This window comes from Piliocolobus tephrosceles, chromosome 13, assembly GCF_002776525.5.
Source record: "Piliocolobus tephrosceles isolate RC106 chromosome 13, ASM277652v3, whole genome shotgun sequence".
In the NCBI taxonomy this organism is placed as follows: Eukaryota; Metazoa; Chordata; class Mammalia; order Primates; family Cercopithecidae; genus Piliocolobus; species Piliocolobus tephrosceles.
Window position 1 is genome coordinate 113319327 of NC_045446.1, and position 22951 is coordinate 113342277.

Genomic DNA, 22951 nt, shown 5'->3' on the forward strand with positions numbered 1-22951 from the left:
ACTCTTTTGTACTAACACTTAGCTTAAAACACACTCTGTACAGCTGTACCAAAATATTTTCTTTTTATCCTTATTCTTTAAGCTTTTTTCTATTTAAAAAAATTTTTTAAATTATTTTAAGTTTCCTTGTTTTAAATCAAGACACAGACACACATTAGCTTCGGCCTACTCAGGGTCAGGACCATCAGTATCACCGTCTTCCACCTCTACATTTTGTCCCACTGGAAGATCTTTCAGGGGCAACAGCACCCATGGAACTGTCATCTCCTATAATAACAATGCCTTCTTCTGGAATCCTTCCTGAAGGATCTTCCTGAGGCTGTCTTGTAGTTAACTTTTTAATTTTTTAAATAAGTAAGAGTACACTCATAAGAAAGAAAACATAAGTACATAAACCAATAACAGTCATTGCTTATCAAGTATTATATACTGTACATAATTATGTGTGCTAGAATTTTCCATGACTGGCAGCACAGTAGGTTTCCAGCAGCATCATCATGAACATGAGTAATGCATTGCTATGACATCAGTAGGCTGTAGGAATTTTTCAGCTCCATTATAATCCTACAGGACCACTGTCGTATATGTGGTTTGTCACTGATGAAAATATTGTTGTGTGCCACATGACTGTGTGTGTGTGTGCATATAAAATGTTAACTTGATCTTTAGTTAAATTATTCAATCTATTTACATTTAATGTTATTTATATATATTTGAATTTTAGTTACCATTTTACTATTTTTATCTACTTGACTCACTTGTTTTATATTCCATTTTCTCTTAGCTTCATTTGCATTAATTTTTTAGTACATTATTTTCCCTCAATTAACTTGTCAGTTATACATTTGCCTACTATCGTTTTGCTGGTTACTCTAGAAATCACAACATATATTTTTTGTTATTACTGTCTGAAAAACAAAATAGCCCTTTTCCACTTTTTCAATAATGCTAGAACCTTCAAACGTTTAAACTCCATCCACTCTCTTCATCTTATGTGTTATTGCGGACATATATTTTCGTAAGACATATTGACTTTATACAATCAATATTGATTTATATTTATCAACATATTTGCCATTTCCATAGCTTATTACTTAGGGTATTTCTATATTTCATAATCAATTTTGCCAGAAGTTTTTGTAGTCTTTTCAAAGAACCAGCTTACTTAATTAAACATATTATATATATTTTATCATTACGTTCTGCAATTATCTCCTTTCTGTATTCTTTTAATTTATTGTATAAATATATATCCTTTTTTTAAATCTGAGCTATCAATAACTAGGAGAGGTGCATTTAAATTGCTCACGAAAGTAATGAATTTATCATTTTTTCCTATAATTCTACTGATTTTTATTACAAAACCAGAAGCACAAAGACATTTAGACATGTTATATATTCCTGGTAGATTAAACTTTTAATTATGTAGAGGCCTTCTCATAATGCTTTGGCTTAAAACATTTTTTATTCAATATTAAAATAACTCCTTTAGCTTTCTTTGAACAGTATTTTCCTGGTATATCCTCACTTTTTAAAAATTTTCACTATTCTGGCTAGGCCCGGTGGTTCATGCCTGTAATTCCAGCACTTTGGGAGGCCAAGGTGAGTGGATCACGAGGTCAGGAGTTCAAGACCAGCCTGACCGATATGGTGAAACCCCGTCTCTACTAAAAAAATAAAAAACAAATAAAAATAAATAAATAAATAAATAAGCCAAGCACGGTGGCAGGCGCCTGTAATCCCAGCTACTCAGGAGGCTGAGGCAGGAGAATCGCCTGAACCCAGGAGGCGCAGGTTGCAGTGAGCCAAGATCATGCCACTGCACTCCAGCCTGGGTGACAGAGCAAGATTCCATCTCCAAAAAAAAAAAAAAAAAAAAAAAAATCACTATTTTTGTATATCCGTTGTATATATCTTGTTATAATTTACTTTTTATTTACCCAGTCTAACAATCTCTGTCTTAAATGATAGTTACTATTTATTCTATTTTATTCATATATTTGGGCTGCCATCTTTATAGTTCTACTTTTTTATCTTTTTATGCTTTTTGTTTGTCTTTCTTTAGACAATCTTGGTCCCACTTTTGAAAAAATTCTTAATTCCTATTATCCCTCCACTATTTAGAAAATTACTCTCTCCATTCTGATGACGAGTATCTTTGATACCGCACTGCACACTTAATTTAACAATGTTGAGGTTAACCAGTATCTTACAGCTTTTGTCCTGAACAGTTTACGAACGTTAAAACACTGAAATTTGGATCACCTGATCCCAACTTACATACTATTTCTATTCTCTATTTCAGTAATGTATTAAAACTGTTGTCGTATTTTAGTGGAGGGCCTTTCAGAATATCACACTGGGGGAACTGTAGGAGGCAGGGATCTTCTCCCTTTATTTGCTGACCCAGTCTTCGGCTTTTTGCTGGTTTCTTGACTCAGGGTTTACTCCTCATTGTTTGGATGGATTATTCCACTGCCCCACAACTCTTGTTGTGGAACTGCTTCTCTGTAGACCTGTTGCTGAGGTTCAGCAAACGAACCCAAGCACCAAGCAATTGGTGTAGGACTCTTCCTGAAATCGTCTCGTTAATAGTCCTTGGACTTGTCTAGGAGAGATGTACAACTGATGAAGAAACCACAAACAGAAGAGCAGAGAAGTCTTACGGGAAACTCTGAGAATCTGCAGTTTTGATTATATTCCTGTGATATGGCCTTTTTTGCAGCATTGTTATATTCTGCAGAGAACATTACTAAGATTTATTCTCTATTTAAATGGAGATTTGACTATGTTCCTTCACGGCATTGTAGATGGTTGAATCTTCTTGCTTCAGCTACCTGCTACTACAGCTTCCGGAAGTCTTTATATAACCCTACAATGCTCTCAACCTCCTCTGAAGAGTCCCTATCTTTATGGATTACCAAGTAAATTAGTTTATGCTGATTCCTATTTTAGAATTTGAATTGCATTCCTCCTTCTACCGGAAACCTCGGTGTACATGTGCATGCGTGCACTCACACACACTGAAGAGAATAGAAATTGCACATTAAGAGGCATCTCTACTTTTGCTGGTCTGACAATCACTTTGTTCCTTTTTGTTATTAAAGATAACCAAGGTGGTGTCTAGAGCAAGCTGGGCTCCTCCTTGCTTGATCTTCAGGACTTCCCCAAGGATGAATCAAGTTATTCCACTTCCAAGGAGATGTGCTTACATTTGAAACATTGTATCAGTTACTTTGCCACAGTAAAGGTTAGTGATCACGTGGGTCGGGTATCCCCTTTTTGGCTCTTTTGTCTTTCCCTCTCCCATAAACTAGTTTAGTGGGTCAGTCAGCCAACATCACTAGAAATACAAGGAGATGGAAATAATTGTAGATGTATTTCTCTTGCCTATTGTGGTTGGACTATTTAGGTCAGCTGAGGGAAGATGCTAGAGGTAAAACAAACTATTTTTAAAATACTGGTGTGGGGCCAGGCAGGGTGGCTCACGCCTGTAATCCTAGCACTTCGGGAGGCCGAGGCGGGCGGATCACAGGAGATGGAGACCATCCTGGCTAACATGGTGAAACCCCGTCGCTACCAAAATAACAAGAAATCAACTGGGCATGGTGCTGGGTGCCTGTAGCCCCAGCTTACTCGAGAGGCTGAGGCAGGAGAATGGCAACGACCCAGGAGAGGGAGCTTGTAATGAGCCGAGATCGCGCCACTGCACTCCAGCCTGGGCGATAGAGCGAGACTCTGTCTCACAACAAACACACACCGGTGTGGAAGGGTACCAAATTATTAACCTGCCCAACATGCCATCAGTTACTGTTTCTCAGTTCAGCTTTCATTCTAGAAACTACCATGGAACTGTTAACTCTCATTTGGATTACTGTCCTTCCAGCCAGTCTGGTGAATCAAAAAAATTTTTAAGTTATTCATTTATTAAATATTATCCCATTTTTCACATGTGGCAGGGTGGTCCAGAGGCTGCTGCCTTGACTGAAGGGGACTGGAACAACTTGTCTCTGCCATCTCTGGGCTTTTGTTCCTCTTCTACTCTACTGCTCAGTGGAAACAATGTATCTTCTATTAGATCCATTACTTCAGTTGTGCTTTGAAGAGGGCAACAGGTTTCTTAGTGGGTTTTGGTTTTAGTACCTTGATGTTAATCTGATTTATGAAGTTACCAGATTCTGCTCTGGAATATGAGGCCCAAGTCTCAGATAATAAAAATGTATTTTGACTTTATCTCTTGGGCATTTACTTCTCTTGGGACTGTGGTGAAGAGGTTAAATATTTCTTGGTTATTCCTAAATTATCTGGTCAAGTATCCTTATATTATCATTTTTAATGTCATACTTCATTAGCACATTTCCAACAACCTGGCAATTCCATTAACTAAGTAGCTTATTAACTTCCTCCAAATAATATCTTAAAAATCCCACCGTTCTCTCCCTCAGAAACTTACTTAGTATAGTATTCAAGGATGCTAGAATTCCACTGCTCACAGGTTACTAGAGAGGACCTCTCTGAATACACACCCTGTGCTCCAACCTCCCTGCTCATGCTCAGCTGCACTGCTTCTTTCCTGCTGCTGCAAACTGGTTCTGATTGTTCCGATTTGGGAGACATCATGTCCCTCCAAGAACCTAAAAAAACTCATTTACAGAACGGACCACAGATTTAGTGTCAGCCTATGAAACTCTGCAGGGAGCTCAGCAATAGGGCTATTTGACATTCCAACACACTGGATCAGGCTCTCAAGCTTTTCTCTCATGTAGAACTCTGACAGATTTTCATTTATTGGAATATTGCAGATAAAAAAGAAAATTAAAAAGTCAATTTCTTCTGTCAGTGCCAGTATTTTATCAACCTTTATAAATGGTTAAGTATGAGCTAGGAGAAATTATCTTTTGTGGCTGTGACATTTCACCCAGGACAAGCTGTGCTTAGGCTTAGATATATAGTTTAGAAATGCCTGCATATTAGGACAGTATCTTCTGCAAACTCCAGGCTTGGTTCTTAACTCAGAGTGCATATATTTCACCGCACTCTGCTAATCATCCCAAGCCTTCCTTTCCTCATGGAAAAATACTCTGTACTCCCAGATTTGAGTATGAATCACCCTCAGAAGTATCAGGACACTGAAGCCCTGGAAAAAGGAACAGGTAAGATGGGAAGTCCCAGAAACCAGGGCACTTGGCTGCAAGTGTTACCTTTATTTATTTCATATATATATTTCCAGAAGGACAACGGTTGACTGGTATTAAAACCAAACCAGTCCATCAGAATCACTGACCAAAATGAGAATTTCCCTGTTGGGCCATTAGGGTTTGAGTCTTATTAACCCTCCCCTATTCCTCTGGCCCATAATGCATTATGAGATAGAAGAGAAGAAACCAGGCACAGAAGACTCTCCCTCTCATGCTTTAACCCCATACCCTGTGCTCCACTTAAGGAGGACGTCTCCCCAGTTCTTGCCACTCCCACAATCAGAGCAGGTGAGGTTCACAATTATTCAGCCTCATCTCCAAGGAACCTTTAACTGCAACAGAGATCCTTGGGCCATTATGAGATGCTACTTTTTAGTTCTTAGTTATAGGAACATAAAACCACGTTAAGAAAAAGCAACCACCACAAATACATGAAAGCCATTTACTCCTGGTGAATTCCTCGGGGTCCCAGGTTCAACACTTTCCGTGATGTCAGAGTACTCAGTCAGGGATGATGGGAACAGGGTGTCAGAATAGTCTTGATGGTCTTGCCAGCAACAGCTTTTTCTTGCTTTCCATAATTTGGTCTTAGCCGTTTTCCAGTTGTCTTCATGTAAATAAAGTGGCCCATGGCAATCATGATTCTGTAATTGTTACAGTGCCTTTGTAACTTGACACTGTTCCCAAATCCCCTTACTCACACCGCCCCTGAGATGGGGGTGTGAAGGGGTTGGTGGGCTTGTGCATATGAGGCAATGTGAATGATTTCATTATGACCGAATACGCTTTACTCAATAAGTACTCAAACGCTACCACCTCACTTGCAGTAGAAGTGCTAGGGACGAAACCAAGAGACTGGCTGAATAATGGGAAGGTTAAATGCATGAGTATTTTAATAGGAAAAAATATTAAAAACAAAACCAGAACTCGTATGGAAAGAGGCTTCTGACTAGGCCCTCCTTTCTAGCAGTTTGGCACCTGGTAACAAAATTTGACATTGGGGGAGGGAGCAGCTTGACAAGGTCCACATGAAGCAGCCTTGAGATTTTTTCGCCCACTTCCATTTCTCCTCAGCATCAAAGGAAAGTGCATGGTTAAGAAGTGAATCAGACAGCGAGAGATCTATACAGTTATCCTGTGAGTGTGTGGCAAAGCCATCAGGACGCAAATCTCCTGTCTTGAGTTCAGAGCTGTGTGCTTTAAGATTTGACCCCACTAAAGACAGAATCCTTCAGGCTGGTCCCTTCCCAAACCTAAGGGGCTGTCCTTGGCCACTTTCAACCTGAAGCTGCTGAGCAGTCTTTAGGATATGTAACAGCCTATTTTTTGGACGATACAGTAACCACAACCTCTTAAGTCTCTTAATTCTCCTACTTTATACCCATGAGGTAGAGGCAGGCACACTCCAGTGAAGGAGAAGCCTCAATTCAGGTTGTACTTTGGATGAAACATCCCCTCAAGGTGTAGAAGAAGACGGAGAGGTTCTGCCCAGGCTTGTCTTTAGTTGCAGGAAGAGGTGATGTCAGATCTGGGCAGGTCAGGGAGACTCCCTCGAAAAGGTCTTCCCAGGCAGACAAGAGGGCTTTTCCTATTCCTCACCTCCCTTAGGTGAGGGCTGAAAGCAGATCTCCTCACATGGGGACCTAGCTAGGAGGTCTTTTCTGAGTGGGTCCTCTGATGTCTAATTAAGTGATAGCCTCTGCTGAAGCTTTTCCCACAGGTAGGGCATGTGAATGGTTTCTCCCCAGTGTGTGTTCTCTGATGCCTGACAAGGTGGTCCCTGCGACTGAAGCTCTTCCCACATTCGTTGCATCGGCAGGGCCTCACTGAGGCATGTCCTCTCAAGTGCTTGGCGAACGCTACGCTGTGGGTGAAGCAGCGCCCGCACTCGCTGCAGAGGTAGAGTTCTTCGGCAGCGTGCGTCTTCCGGTGCGCCAGGTACCGCCTGTGTTCACTGAAGTCCTCGCCACACTCTCCACACAAGTAGGGTTTGCCTCCCAGGTGGATTCTTTGGTGTGTTGTTAACACAGATTTCTGGCTGAAGCTTTTGCCACAAATAGTACAAAAGAAGGGTTTTTCTCCTGTATGTGTCCTCTGATGCCTGACAAGGTCTGAAGTCCAGCGGAAGTGCTTTCCACAGTCATCACATCTATAGGGCTTCTCCACAGATGGAGTTCTCTCGGCCTGGGTCAAAGGGGAGGTCTCTTCCAAATTCTTCTGGTTTAGGGGGTATTTATAAGGCGTGTTCATCTTATGAACCTTTTGGTGCCTGGCAAGATGTGAGCTGCGTGTGTAACTTTTTCCACACTCCATACATTTATAGGGTTTCTCTCCCGTGTGAGTCCTCAGGTGTCTAACAAGATGGGAGTTACAAGTGAAGCTCTTTCCACATACAGAACAGTCATGATGCCTCCCTAACAGGGGCTGGATGGGCGTAGTTTCCTGAAGGTTCACAAAACTATTCACTTGAGAAATATTTGTACCAAATCGTCTTTCATTAAGTCCACCTGGATTGTCCTCAAAGACTATTTCCCAATCTGGAGTCTGGTGAATTTCTGGTTCTCCCAAAACAGGCCTGTGTATATCCTCCAAACTCAGATCTTCCAGCTCCGGACACTCTTCCTCATCTTTACTCCTATCTCCTGTAGAAAGGGTGAGAGGAAAAAAGGGGTCATTGTAGTGGCAACAATGCCTTCTACACAACGGGAGACATTTTTAAAAAGGGGTTTGAGACAGCAAGACTCAATGGAATGCCTGTCCTGTGCCAAGCACTTTCTCATATTGTTATGCTATCAACAAACCTTGGTATGCAGAAATATCATCTTCATTTTGTAAATGCAGAGACTGAGAATTGAGGGTTTAAGGGAATTGTACAGTAAATGGTCTATCTGCAATTCCAAAAGTTAGCATTTTTCTTTCACCCTTTTGTATTACATTGCTATCAGACAAATGATGGGAGGAGAAAAGAGGAGGGAAATGACAGAAGAAATGGCTGTCAGAAGGAGAAAGCAGTACTGGCTGACATGTTAGAAGAACTGATGAGAGCGGGGCCCTACAGAGAGAGAAGCACTGCCTAGAGGAACTGCCGGCTCAGGGTGGGTAAGACCCTTTTTGTCATTCCTCACCTGTGTAGGTAAAACTCAGGATTTCTGGCTCTTGAGTCTCTTGAGGCTCTTGGATATCTGGGACCCAAGGCTCTTCCTCTCTAACCTGGGAGATCTCATCAGGTCTGGGGATTGGAAATGCTGCTCAAGAGAGGGAAAATAGGATATCACGATTGGCTCAACAATTCCCTGTGTTAAGAGTGGACCTTTTCTATTTGGTAGGTTGTGGAGCAAATACATAGCTAGCTCAGGTCATGAAATCTTTCATCTCTTTAGTTTGTGTACTTTTAACCAAGGATTGCATATCTCTTGTCTTTCTTGTGGTTTTCACCTGCAACTCAATAATTACACCGTTGTACACCTTATCCTCTTTTTCCATACTCAAGAAAGATTATCTCCAACTCTTGTTTTAACACTCATGTGCTTACTTCAAATATTTCTGCACTAAAGCTGTAATATTACAAGTCTGTTTCCCTATTAGAGGTTTCCATTTCCAAACATTTATCTTTTATTTGAAAGGATACCATATTTTGCACCTAATCCCTCAATTTTATTGGTGGGGAGGGCATAAGAGAAGTTCACTGCATACAATCTAAGGTCTAAGATCCCCCAAAATTTCCAGCAGGAAAAAGATCTCTGGGCTTAGAATACTCTAGAATACTTGAAATTCCTTACACAGAGAGACTACAATTCCACAGTCTTCTTCCAAGACATATTCTCCATAGAACTCTTTCTGTGTTGGGTCCAGATCACTCCACTGGTCCTGGGAAAAGCATACGGCCACATCCTTGAACGTTACCAGTCCCTGAAACCACATAAGGATTTCATCAAAATGTGACGCTCCAGGTAGCCTCGCATTTTGTACCTGTTGGAAGTCACCCAATAGGAAGACTATATCTAGGAGATGAAGGGAGCTCAAGTGGTGGGCTGCTTAAACTCATTCTCAGGGGAGCTATGTGTCCCCTAGCGTCCTGCACTGGCCCTGCCCCCTCCAACTCCATCACTTTCCCTGAGGACCAGCTTATGTTCTTCTTAAGGTACTGTTTAAAATTTAGGAAAGGTCTTAAAAATCATCATCCCTACTTGACACTTTAATGCTACATACATTTCTGCAAAATTTATCTTTTCTAGTAAACTTTCCCGAACGACTCTAATCACTTTCAATAGTTTCTACACTCTATAGAATTACAGTTAGATTACAATCTAAAACCATACATGAATTCTATTTCTTTTTCTCCAGCCACACGGCTTAGTTTCAGGGCTTTGATCATGGTGAATACTTCCTAAATGTCTCAGCAGTACAGTCTGTCATACTTACAAATGACTATCAGATTTATTCCTTAAAAAAAAAACTAAAAAACCCTCATTTGACAACTTCGAAGTTGTACTGGAGTGTTACAAAATAATCTCATTTTGTGAGCTTTTCTAGTCAATGGCAAATAAACAGGCGTTGGCGCCTATGGATCCAATAGAGGGTATGATAATTTATCTCATCATCTCCTCCCCTTTCTCCTTCCCTTCCAAGCATCTGCAGAACTGTGAGCTTAAAACTGGCAAGAGTGTAAATGTGCATCCTGCTTCACCTGTTTAGTATGGCTAATGCCCAGTGGTTCTTCAAACAAACTCTCTGTGGTACAGAGGTAATTAGGGCACACCTGTGACAGAGCAGTAAGAAGAGCAACCATCTCTGAGTCTCCAGAGCTCCTCTCTGCAGGAAGGTCTGGCTCCTGGGGCACTGGGACCTCTATGAAGAAGAGAAGGCAAAGGTCAGTAATACGCAGCGTGCCCCAAAAATGGACAAAAATCTTGGCATCCCTCACCATCTTTGGTAAGAAGGTGGCCCTATCCTTCCTATTATGGGAACCAAGAACCAGGCCTAAGGGTAGCTCCCATATCCCACACCCATTACCTATAAGACCATCAGAATGCCAAGAGAACAAGCAACAACCTGCTATCTAAGCTTGGCCCTATTTTTAGGGGACTCTAGCTGGTGGTTCTGTCTCCTCTTGACATCCTGGATTCTGTGATTTCTTTCCATGCAGTCTACCCAGCTTCCCTGGTACAGGAGAAACGTCCCCCTCCTTGCCTGCCTTCTGCCACAATCCCCCCTTTCTGCTGAGGCTTCCCACCGCTCTCCTGCAGGGACTGGAGCTCCTCTTCCCGGTGTGGACGCTGCTCTGCCGGTGCCCCCCGATCTGGGCTCTGTGTGGTTTCCTCAGGAGACTGCTGGGGGGTCGAGCTTTGCACAGGATCCTGTAGCTCACTAGGTGACTCAGGCTCTGCTCCTAAATGCACCGTCTCCTCTGACAGGACTTCCTGGCCGTGAACATGGACAGTCACCTGGGAATAATTCCAACTTCCAGTCACCATGGAGTCAGGAGGAAGTTCTTGGTTGTCATGGGAGCTTATTTTAGGAGAAGACGTCTACAGAAAACACTCCCAGAGGGACCCAGACAAGGAGGGGAAACTCCAGTTCCAACGGAGCAGGCAAGGAGGAGCTGAAGGTTATCCTCCCCAGGACGAGGCAGGGGATGCGCAGGCCTGCAATGCTCTCTCACCACCCCCAGCCTTGGCCCCGTCACCCAAGGCTCCTTCCCATCTCCACCTGTCCCACCTGTAGCTCTCCTTGCTGCCTGCTTCCCTAGCTGACCAGCCAGGAAGGGGGATCTGTGACTGGGGATCTATGAGAACCTTTGAGGAAGTCACAAAATTCTCCTCTCCAGGAACCCAAGGCTCAACATTCAAAGAAGGGAAAACCAAAGCCATGACCCTTTGGTGGCTGAGACCCCTCAGATGGTCCCTACACAGGTGTTCCAAAATCCAGAAAGTCACATTCATACACACACATCCCCCTAATCCACGGGGCTCATGGATCTATGAGCAACCCGAGGGCAGAGTCCACTAATAATTTACGGGGATCCTACAAGCTCGCCCCCAAATCCAGCCTTCCAGCAAATAGTCCCCCTCCACATCACACAGATCAGGACTCCCCCTCCTCACCCACCGCCTTGGTCTCCTGGGTTGTTTCTGCAAACCCTCCACCAGCGTCACCGCCTCCTCGCCACTTTCTGGCCGTTGGCCCCGCACCCAGCTCTGCAGTTCTCCGGGCAGGACGGTAAGAAATTGTTCCAGCACAAGCAGCTCTAGGATCTGCTCCTTTGTCCGCCTCTCCGGTCTCAGCCACTGGTGACAAAGTTCTCGGAGTCTGATGAGAGCTTCTCTGGGGCTTGCGGCTTCCTGATAGCGGAAGCGCCGGAAGTTCTGGTGGGAGGTCTCCAGCACTGGGTCATCCCTCTGTAAGACAGACTCTGGCCCACAGGTGAAATCATCTTCCAGTTTCACCATCAGAATTCCCTCTTCTTCCCAAAGATCCTGGTCCTCTGGTTCCACGGCTGTAGCCATTTCTTGGCTTTGGGGTGGTCTCACACCATCTAGAGCTCACACTGTCATTAGACCCCAGCCTCAGCCTGGACACAGCGAGGATTTTCTCCCAAGGGCCCTGGATAGAGAAGTAAAGACAAACAAAAGTATAAGCATGAAACTATACACAAGGACAACAGTCTGAGTTCAATCATAATCCTCTATACAAACTTCTTCAAATGGTTAAATCCTCTTTTCCCCAACCTCCATAACCATAAATCAACACATCCAGTTGGGAGAGGACAATCCACGACTAAAGGTGTGGTCCTCTATCCCCCTTCCTAGGCAAAGTTCATACTCCACAAGAAAATACTGCATTTCCACTTCATGAATACTGCCAATTCCATCTCTTAAGACTCCAAATCGGTTCCCTCCTCTTCCTTCCTACAGACCGCCTTAGTTTCACCCTTTATCATCTGCTGCCTGGACTACTGCTCTAACTTCCTGAGATCCCTGCAGTACTCAACTATGAGCAAAGTGCAACAGAATTACCTGTGGAGGTTTTGTAAAACACAGTATCACACATTTTTCAGACACTCTGATTCAGTCAATCCAGGTAACTGTATGTTTAGAGATGCTACATGCAGTTCGAAAGTGTATCCATGGTTGAGAAACACCAACCATGAGGGAGGTGTGTAAGGTTATGAGCGAAAGTTCTGGAGTCAAGCTACCTGTGTTCGAATCCTGGCTCTATCGCTTACTAGGTATTTCCGGAGTGAGACCATAGGTAAGTTCTCATTCTCCTTATGCTGGTTTCTCTGTCTATAGAAGGGAGATAATAATGGTTTTCATCTAGTAAATTTACTGTAAGGATTAAATGTATTACTATCTTTGCTTAGAAGAGTGATGGCACCAGCGGTTATCTTCCTAAATTATAGTTCCAACTGTATTACTCAATATTTTAAAATAAAACCTTTTTAATGTTAGTAAAAATCAGTTCCAAAATCCTGGGAATGACATGAAGCTCTTTACAATTAGCCCCCAAGCTATTTTTCAAGCTTCAGATCCTACCCTTTCCCTGTATTGCCTGGTTATCTGGTTATAAAAAATGTATTGCTGATCTTCCTACAACAGGGTGCCTTTTCAGCCCTCCATGTCTTTTTGAAGGTTGTTCCTTCTGCACAGACTACCCTCCACCCTTCCCCCTTCCATGCTACATGGTGTGTTCTTTCTTTTTAACAGGTCTTGTCTTCTTTATTCCCACGATTTACAGCTTAGGTCCCCCTCACTTCTCATCTGGATGACTGCAACTGCCTCCAAATGTGAGCTATCTGCCTCCAGATTTGTCACCTTCACATTCCCACTATGACCAGTACGAGCGCTACTGGCAAATGTGCTCATGTCCCTTTCCTATCTAAGATCCTTCCATCACTCCCCGCTGTCTTGTTAAATGAAATACAAACTTCAAAGCATTCTACATTAGGTTGATGTTCATCTTGTTATTCTCTTTGCCCTCCTCTCCAATCCTTTCAGACATCACACATACATATATGTACATGCAAAGCACATGAGTCCCATGTTCTTTAGCTTTTGAACATGCTGTTTCTTCTGATTCTTTATCCTTGCTTAGGTTAAACTTAAAATTTTTCAAGACATAAGCTCAGGCTTCATGTCTTCTGAGATGTTTTCTTTGATCCCATTTCCCCTACTCTTAGACATGGTTAGAAATCACCTAAGTCCTCCCGTAGTGACCCGGGCACCTCTCTATCCCAGTATTGGTCATATTACATAGCCATCGCTTATCTTTCCTGTGAAACTCTTTGAAGTCAGGAAGTATTTTCCATCAATCTCCAATACCTATAATAAAGTGCACAATAAATGCCTGTAAAATGAATAAAACTCTACTCCAAAGCTCTTCCTATTGTAACAGGAAGAACCACTGTTTCCTCCATTATGCTTTTACTATCTTTTTATTATTCACCATATCCTGTTAATTCCACCTTCTAAAAAATGTCTTTTGAATCCATCTCTTCTTAAAAGTGTCTTTGAATCTATCTCTTCATCTCTACTGCCATTCCCCCGGTTGAGCCATTATGACCCACTAGAAGGTATTAATAGGAACTTTAAAAAAAATTACAATATCCTCTGCTCCTCAACAGCACTGGCTCATAACAGGCACTGATACATTGGAGACATGACTCAGTTCAACTTCTATGACTGGTTGTCTTCATCCTGTCCCCCTCCAGACCAGTGTCCACAAGCAGTTTAAGGGCTCCTTCATTTCTCAATCTTTTTTGTGCTGTACTACAATTGCCTCACATCCACATTCAAGGTTATTGATCCACTCTTAACAGCTGTGTCTCATCTGTTGTTACCCATCAAATGAGTTTATAGTCAATGACCATATTATCTTCATTCTTTCTCAAAACTTTAATTCATGCTCTTATGACATATTTTTTTCATTATCCTCAATCACTTGCAACATACTTTCATAGTCTATTTTGGATAGCTCCCTAATTCCTTGATTTTCATGTGCAATTTTTCCTCTGCTGTCTCTACCTCATGGTGATTTACTTTTTTTCTCAAGGGGCTTGTAATTTTTTATTTTATGCCCATCTTTTTACTTTGGGAGTCCTGAGAGCCCTGGATTTAAATGTGAGCCCCTTGAATGTAATTTCATTTGTTTTTTCCTAAGTGCTAATGGTTTCAATGATCTTGGAAAATTTGCTTTTTTAAGACTCTCCCTCTGTTGCCCAGGCTGGAGGACAGTAGTGCAATCATAGCTCACTACAGCCTGGAACTCCTGGCCTCAAGTGATTTTCCAACCTTGGCCTCCCAAAGCACTGTTACCATAGGCTGAGCCACGGTGCCTGGCCAAATCAGTTTTTATGTTAATTTCTCAGTGTTCCTGAATAACGTTTTTGTGTATTACTTAGACTGATGCCTTCAAGTAATGTTTGGCCTACCCAAGGCTCTGGAGAACCTACTTCCTTGTACTTTTCCTGGGTCAGTGGGAAGATGTTCAAAGGTCCAGGTTTGCAGGCTGCTCAGTTCTGTAACTTTCACACAGCATCAGCTCCCCAAGTCCTGTCTCCCTGTTGGAGTACCAGGATTAAAAGCTCAAACCCTAGAAACCCTATTTTGGTTTGGAATCTCACTGGGCCTTAGTGAAGTCAGCTTATACTTACTCTTCTAGTGGTTATTTCTTTTTCCTTCTGGAACCTATATGCTTTCCTTTAGCTTTTGAGAGAGAGAGAGAGAGAGAGAGATAGGGAGAGACAGCAGGGGCAGATAGGAACAGGATTTAATAATGGGCAGGAGGCCCATCCACATTAGCTTCACCTGCAATACTCCAAGTAGGTAAGTGGTGAACTTCCTAACATACAAAATCTGCCAATGGCTTCCAGTGACCTTAGGTTAAAATTTAAACTTCTTAAAATGTGATACACAAAGCCCTTCAAAACCTGGTCCCTGCTACCTCTCTTTCCTTCCATGACTGCCACTCCCATTGAAAGCCACTGCTCCAATTACTGTTCTTTTCTATACCCTCCCTGGGCTTTCCTGATGCTGTTCACCCTGTCTGAAGTGCCCTTCTCCACTCTCTTCATGTGGTTGACTCTACCCATCTTTCAGATCTCAGTTTTTCCAAGATGCCTTCCCTGGTCCTCCCAGATGATGCGTCCACAGGAACTTGTATCTCCCCCATCACAGCATGCATGTGTTTTTTTGTGTCATCAAAATTGTTCATCTTCTGTTGAACTCACTGGACTGTAAAGCTCTGAGGGCAGGGACATGCTGTGCCCAGCTCGATGACTGGCATGCACCAGGCACTCACTTCATATTTGATGAATGCAGAGAATGCTTAGTAAGGTTTTAAAAGTCTGTTTCCAGAAGGATAGATACCATGTCATATTAACCCATATTCATCCATAAGTCTAGCAAACTGTGTGCTGGATGAAGGCATACACAGGGAAAAAAACATTTATTGTTTGGATTGTGAGTAAAAGAGAATTCTCTTAGTGGTTCCCAAGGTGATGGAACCACAACTCATCACAAGAAATCTTCAGGTTGCACTAGGAATAATCCAAATGCAAGTCACACAACACTGGGCATTTGAAAAAAAAATCATTTTCCATTGAGGATTCAAATCAATTTTAATAAGCACAAAATCAGACATGAAATAAATGGAACTACAATACTGATTATTTATCCAGATAAAGCTTTCCAATCCTCACCCCAACTCCTACCCCTGGAAGACGGAATTAATATTTAGGGTCTTTTGGCTTAATAAAAGGACTTCTAGTATCTTAAAAATTTGAGAACTGACGTCCAGTGAAGTAGACTTGGAATCCTCATTGTTTTCATGCAGCACTAGGTACAAGAGATTCCACAGTATGGATCCTACAACGTATGCATTGACAGAAGAGTTCCTGCTCTCTCAGAGGGCTTTGCTCTCCAAAGAAAAAAGAACATATAACAGTGCCGCACCAAACTGGCCATTTAAAAACGCCCTTCAGAAATCACAAGCTGAGATTTCTGTTGCTTGTTTTGCATTTACTTTGGCAGCCTAGGAAGACGAAGGAAAACAGATCAGCAATCGAAGGAATGAAGGAAGGAGTCTGGGTGGGGTAAGAGACGGGAAATGAAGGAGATACAGCAGTGCTGTGCGCAGCACCAAACTGGGCATCCAAAGATGTACGTCCCAGCCCCAGATCCCCAAGAAACTGGAGCTTCCCTGAGGGTTTCGTGAAGTAACATACACAAGAGCCCTTGTAAAGGATAAAGCCCTCTGTAGATAACCAGTCTCCTAACTCAGTGATTATCTGAGATGTGAGAGCTTTATGAACTAAAATGTGTTGTGCAAAGGTCAACTATTAATATTAGAGGCAGAAAACAGATGTTGCGTTTTTATTCTATAATGAATGGGATGTGCTATGCCACAAGTATATCTTGCAATTTGTTGCCTTTGCTATTCTAATACCTTTCTTCAATTTCTGTCCTTGGAAGAGTTCCAGAGTAAGATAAAAACTGTAAAGAGAATAGAGAGATTATGAAACCAGGCCAGGATTAAGTAAGAGACTTGGTTCCAGAAGACACTAAAACAATATCTGCAAAGATACAACCTAGTGTCTTGAGTGTTCCTAGGATGCACAAGATTGGAGAGGAGCTTTGAAGGTAAGACCTTCACACACTCCTTCATACACTCCTCAGCTGTCTCTGTCCCTTATCTGAAGGTATCACGTGGCAGTGAAGACCCAAAGTCAATTCTCTTACAAGAACAGAAAACCACAGGCAATGAAAGAATATCTAGTTCTCTACCTTAAAACGCTACTAGCTAGGGTGATCTTTCTGGACCCTAAATGACAAAGTCTGTAGTCATATACTGTCAACTTAAAGGAGAGACAGTGATCTTCCTATTTACTGGAAAACAATCTTCAGAAGAAAACAGTGATTAGAACTGAAATTATATTTAGCAGATATTTATATCCCTTCCAGTCCCCATTCTTATTTTATACCTTAATGCAGGCCTATAATTTGGGAATTTTAATATGGCTACTTGCTGGGGCTAACCAGGGCCTGTCAATAGCTCCTCTCAGTGTTCTAGAATAGAAATTGACTAATAAAAACTGTTAACCGCTCTTTCTCAATGCTGCTGCTGTTCTTTAAAACAAAAGATTAGCCCAGTACAATCCTTCTAATGGAGATATTCTTTTATTCTTAATTGTCCTATATACAAGCGCTTATCGAAGCTTTCCACGTAACGGTTAGGGACCTTGGAGCACTGGGTTTGAATCCCTGACCTCGCTCATTAGCCTTGTAACACAATTTCCCTAAGCCTCAGTCTTATCCCCAAAAATGCGACTAATACTACCTATCATGTGGTGGTTTTAAGGAGTAAATGAAACAACCTATAGAAATCCTTCCGCATAGAGTCTGGCATAGGGTAGGTGCTCAACATATTTTATTCATTTTCCTTCAAGCTATTTGAAATCCTTTTGGGAAGAAGGCAAGATTTAAACGATAAACAAGCAAACAGTTCTTTACTTCATCATAATTACAAAAAAATAGATGGCATAAGGAAAATCTTGATCTGTCTATTGTTATATCAAAGAAGCCACGCTAAACCAAAAAACAATCCTTGCTTTGGAGGCACTTTATGAAGTAGGATTAAATGAAAGTGTTGGAATACAAATGAGAAGGAACTTTAAACACACATTCTCCCACCGAAGACCATATCAGCAATGCTTCTAATTACCAATATATCAAAACCCTCTCCACTCCCTGTAACTGGCAGGACACAATATGAGGCAAACTCAGTGTACCAAGAAGACCTATGAAAACTTAACCTAGATGGCACAATGAATGAAAGGGAGTGAATTCCCTGGCTTTTGGCCTTCTAACACATGACCAGTATGCTTCAGACCATGTTTAAAACTGTTTTTGTAAAATATTTTTGCCACCTAAGTTGTTTTTTCCCCCCTTCATAAAAGTGATATTTGAGTAGTGAGGGGAGAAATGGTTCAAAACTTGTTACAATAGGTACCAAAGAAAGAGAATAAGGTATAGAGAAAGGGAAGACTGGAAGAAAGAAAAAGAGGTCAAGTATGTAGTAGGTGGTACAGGGAAGTCAGTGGACGCTAAGACACAAGTATCTTCTGCCTGGAAATGCTGCAGATTTTGTGGTTAGCCTCCAGATATTAGGTGGGAATAAACATGTCATTGAGAGTAAATGTAAACACAAAAATGAAAAAGAAAAATTGTAACAATTCACTTTATTCTTAACTAAAATGTTTTTGATGGTTATATATGGCAGGCCTAGGAGGCAATGTTAGACAGTAGATAGCTGCCTTTGGGGGAGGGTGACCTGTGTTCTGTCCCCCGCTCTATGTTGTAAAGAGGTGTCATTTTGGACAAGTCACAGCAGCTCATGTTGAATCTTGGGTTGATTCTTTATCTAAAGGTAGAGAACTGAACCAGCTTTTTGATGTTGAGGAGGAGTTTTGAGAGGAACAAGGATATACACCATCTCTGTTGAATATTTGGGCCATAATGTATCAGCCTAGGACGCTGAGAGAGATTTACTCAAGGGTTGAGGAGAGCGAGGGGCCAAACAAAGATTTTTAAGTTTTGAGATAGGGTTTTATTCTGTTGCTACGACTGGAGTGCAGTGGCAAGATCACAACTCACTGCAATCTCTGCCTCCCAGGTTCAGGCCATCCTCCCACCCCAGCCTCCTGGGACTGCAGCACATGCCACCACACCCAGCTAATTTTTAAATTTTTTGTAGAGACAGGGTCTTGCCATGTTGCCCAGGCTGGTCTCAAATACCTGGGCTCAAGTGATCTGCCGGCTTTGGCCTCTCAAAGTGTTAGGATTACAGGTGTGAGCCACTGCACTCAGCCTCAAATACAGACTTTTAGGAGGTCAGATTGATACACCTGTCCATCATGGTCATGTTGGTTAACCTCCATCATGAAGCTAGGCTTTTTAACCTTCAGGAAAACTACCCCAAAGCAGTTACTGGCCTTAAATAAAGCAAGTCACGCTATATGCCTCAGTTTAAAACAGAACATCACAAATTAACCTGAAGCAGGAAAAGGAGGGGACATCAAACCTGACACCAATCCTGATGAGAGCAACTGCTCTCATTTGACAGCCAGAGTTAAACTAGATGTATGCAATTCCTACAATGAACATAATCAATGCCAGTCAGATAGTCAGAGTAACCATCATTTAATGGGAAATAACATATATAACAGAGCTGACCTGAGGTGTTGCTATAAATAATTCATAACGGCAGTAAATTCAAAAGTCATTTACTATGTTTTTAGCTTTGTCATTAACACACCCTGTGTAGATATCCCCTGTTCTACGTCTAGATGACTTCCTTCTGGCTTTGCTCAAGGCTCCCTTAACATTTGAGGAGATGATAAGGGATGGGATCCCTGCCTGTTGAACCAGAGGAAGCTGAGGAGCACCAGGTTTCCACTGAAGACTAAATCATGATCCAAAGAAGGAATCCCAGAAGTCATTCTTGCCGTGGGCATGGCTTAATGTCTGTCTTCCCACTGAGAGCCCTGCCTCGAGAGCAAGGGTCTCCTTACTCATTTTTCTTTTCCCAGTGCCTACCACTTTGTCAAGCCCTTGGTAGAAAAGGTGTTCAATAAATGCATGTTGAGTTTTATTAAGCTTTCTATTTTTCCTCCCCCAACTTGTACATATTACAGAAGCACTGAAAATTCAGAAATCAGCAGGTGTCAGGGCTCTGGGGGAATAAACCATTCACAGGGATAGCTATAGGAATCTGGCATTAGCATTTATTCCAATCTCTTGGGGGTAATCAGGTGGCATAATCATGCCCTGCTTTACTGTGTAGCATAAGGTCAGTGGAGAAAAACATCAAGAAGGGAGGAGGACAACGGATGGAGTTCAATACAGAAATATCTACTGAGCATCAATTACGTGTCCCACACTATTCAAGGTACTGGGCAGAGAAAGATTAAAAAAAGCAGAAGCTCTGACCTTGAGGAACTTAACAGGTAGTTAAGAAATAGCAGGATTTTAGCAATACTAGGAATTCACAGCAAAAGCCCAGAATACCGGTGTAATATATACGATCAAAAGGTGAGGCCCCTATCAAGAGAATTAAGAAAATCAAGGGGAAGAACTCATCAATACTTCACCTCAAAGTTGGCATATAGCATTTTTTTAGGTACGCTTTCTTAATTTTGCGAACACAATATTCAGACCTAAGTGATTATCCACAAAAGACTGGATTACTAGCTTCCAACACAGAAGTACTCAAAGGTATTGTGAACCCCAACCTACTGCAATATGTATCACATTTGGCCAAAAGGTAGTTGTTCTCAAAGTGAAGAACCCAGATCTGCAGCATCAGTACCTGAGCCTTGTTAGAAGTACAAATTCTCAAGCCCCAGCACAGACCTATTACCAGAAACTCTAGGGGTGGGTCCCAGCAGTATGTGTTTAACTAAGCCCTTCAGGTGCTTATAGTAAGTTTGAGAACCACCATCTAGCAAATGAAGTGAATCTGGCGTTCATGCAGAAAGCCGTTGCTGGCCAAATTAAAGGGTTTGCTGGTGAGAGAACAGGAAAAGCAAGGGGTCTAGAACTGTTTCACTTTTTAAATGTGTGCCAAATTTACTGGGGAAAAAAACGTAAACCTTTAACTTACCTCATCTGTACAATTTGCAATGGCTGAGTCCCTCACATTGTAGTAAACCTTGTTGTACCCTTGGAATGATTGTCTACTGCAATATAGTATATACACAGAGTACAAAAAGGGTATAGCTGGAGGAGAAAGGGTGAAAGATTATGAATCCCAGGTGTCTGGTCCCAGGAGGAATAATTCCTGTCCTCTCTCCAACCCTGCCCACCCTCTTATGCTAGATAGTAACAGCAAAAAGTTATCCAAGACTGCTCCGCATTCACACGCTTCCCACCAACAAACCTCCCACTGCTATCCCACAACCTTTCTGAAGTAGCTTCCTGGATCAAGCCCCACCGGGCAGCTTGGAAGAGAAGCTGGGAGGGATGAGGGGCTCCACCAGCATTCCTTGTGACTTCTGAGTGTAGCTGCCCTGGGTGTCACCTGCAGAGCGTGGATAGAGAAAAAGCAACAGTTCTAAGCCCAGTCTCTAAGTGAGAGCCTGGGATGTGGCACTGCTCCCCAGGACCAAGGTTGTCCAAGAAAGGCTGGGTCTAAGAGTCTTCCTCTGCGGAGGTCAGTACAGACCCCAAGGCAGAGAGGATTATCAAAGGGCCTAGATGAGAATATTCATTGTTCAGAAAAACAAAAATTAGACTGACACCTTTTTGAAGGCACGCAGCCTCTCCATGGCACACAAACTAACAAACTTTTAGTCAAGACACTCAAGAAGTAGGTATACCTCTGCTAAAAGTAACGCTGGTGCCGAGAAGAGGTGCCAAAACTGGCTGTTAGGAGTGGGAGGAGAGGAAAGTTGCAAGACGAGACAGCAGTTACTGGCTTGAGAGGAAGCTCAGGGTCTGTCACAGTGGCAGCTGAAAAGCCACTGGCCAAACGGACGCCAAGGACTACTATCATCACAGGTGATAAGATCACGGTTGAGTGTTATCTGAGTGTGTGCTGGGGGCTGAGAGGGGCTTAGTGGTGTAAGGAGATGGGGCTCGCCGGGGCAAGGAGCGCGCGGAGACGACCTTAAGCAATATGAGGAGGGGTGAGAAAAGGCTGCGGAAAATAAAGGGGCCTAGACCACTCCTCCCTCGGTTCAGGGGGGACAGTTAGCGCGGAAGCGTTAGGAGGTCCGAGGTATGGACTAACTACATTTCTGCAGGCCCCAGGAGGGGGCGGAGGGCGGTGGCTGGAAAGGAAAGGAAGCCAGGAGCGCCATCCGTGTCCCCGGAGACACTGGCTCCGGCCACCAGGAAACACAGAGACCACAACGTCTCGGCCCCCTCAATACACCGCCGCCACCCCTTCCCCAGGACACGGCGATTTCCCCAGGCTCTGGGGGGCGGGGTCTCCGGTCCCTCCCCCTCCTCCCCGCCCTGCCCGGCTCTGCCCGATCTGGTCCGGCCCGGTCCAGCCCGGCCCGGCCCAGCCCATTCAGGACTCACGGCTCCGACAGCTCCAGCGGCTCCTCCCCTGCCCCGGCTTCTCTCCCACCCACTCCCGACCGAAATAGCGCCGCCGGATCCGAGCCGCGCTGGGCCTAGCGGGTCGGAACACGTGGGGCCTTTGCGTCCGGAACCGGAAGCGATCGCTCGCCCCGCCTTCTTGCCGCGCTGGAGCCTTTCTAGGCTGTGGGAGGTTTGGTCCTCTCTGTGCGCCCTCCGCGGGCTGCGGCTCCGTGCTACCCAAGGACCCAGTGCGAAGAAGCCTCGGATCCCACAGCTTCCGTCCGCGGCCCCCAACTCCACTCTGCAGCGAATAAATTAACATCCTGGGCCTTTCATTTACACGCATACCTTCTGCAAGGATTTTCTTTTTTCTTTTCTGTTTTTGATCTTTTGTGTGTTTGTTTTCATTTGGATACCTATACGTGTTTTTCTTGATATTTTTTTTCTTTGCATTGTCCGCTGCAGCATGATAGAAAAGGGCAGCGTTAGGTTTGAATACTGGCTCTTGCATTCACCATCAGCAGCAGGGCCTCGGCCGAATCACTCCATCTTTGAACCCTATTGTGCATCATAGAAAATGGGCATGATAATACCGTTTACTCTGAGGACTAAATGAGACATTGCCCATGAACTGAATGGAACATCAGAAGCTCAGAAAGAGAATAG

General features: G+C 43.2%; 1 protein-coding gene across 6 annotated transcripts; it reads right to left on the minus strand.

Moving 5' to 3' along the window:
- Positions 1-5184: 5184 nt before the first annotated feature.
- ZNF202 (zinc finger protein 202) lies at positions 5185-22417 on the minus strand. 6 transcript variants are annotated; one of them, XM_023208515.1, is made up of 9 exons: positions 22283-22408; positions 21156-21275; positions 20859-20974; positions 11303-11801; positions 10432-10642; positions 9958-10046; positions 8978-9107; positions 8324-8443; positions 5185-7840 (listed from the first exon to the last, which is right to left on the minus strand). In XM_023208515.1, exons 4-9 carry the CDS (start codon positions 11702-11704, stop codon positions 6846-6848), a joined length of 1947 nt encoding a protein of 648 aa, XP_023064283.1. In that variant the 5' UTR covers positions 11705-11801; positions 20859-20974; positions 21156-21275; positions 22283-22408; the 3' UTR covers positions 5185-6845. The 6 variants fall into 6 exon arrangements, with proteins under 6 accessions (XP_023064283.1, XP_023064279.1, XP_023064285.1 ...); XM_023208511.1 differs by having other exon boundaries at positions 9886-10046; XM_023208517.1 differs by having other exon boundaries at positions 11307-11801; positions 22283-22406.
- Between the last annotated feature and the right edge of the window lie 534 nt (positions 22418-22951).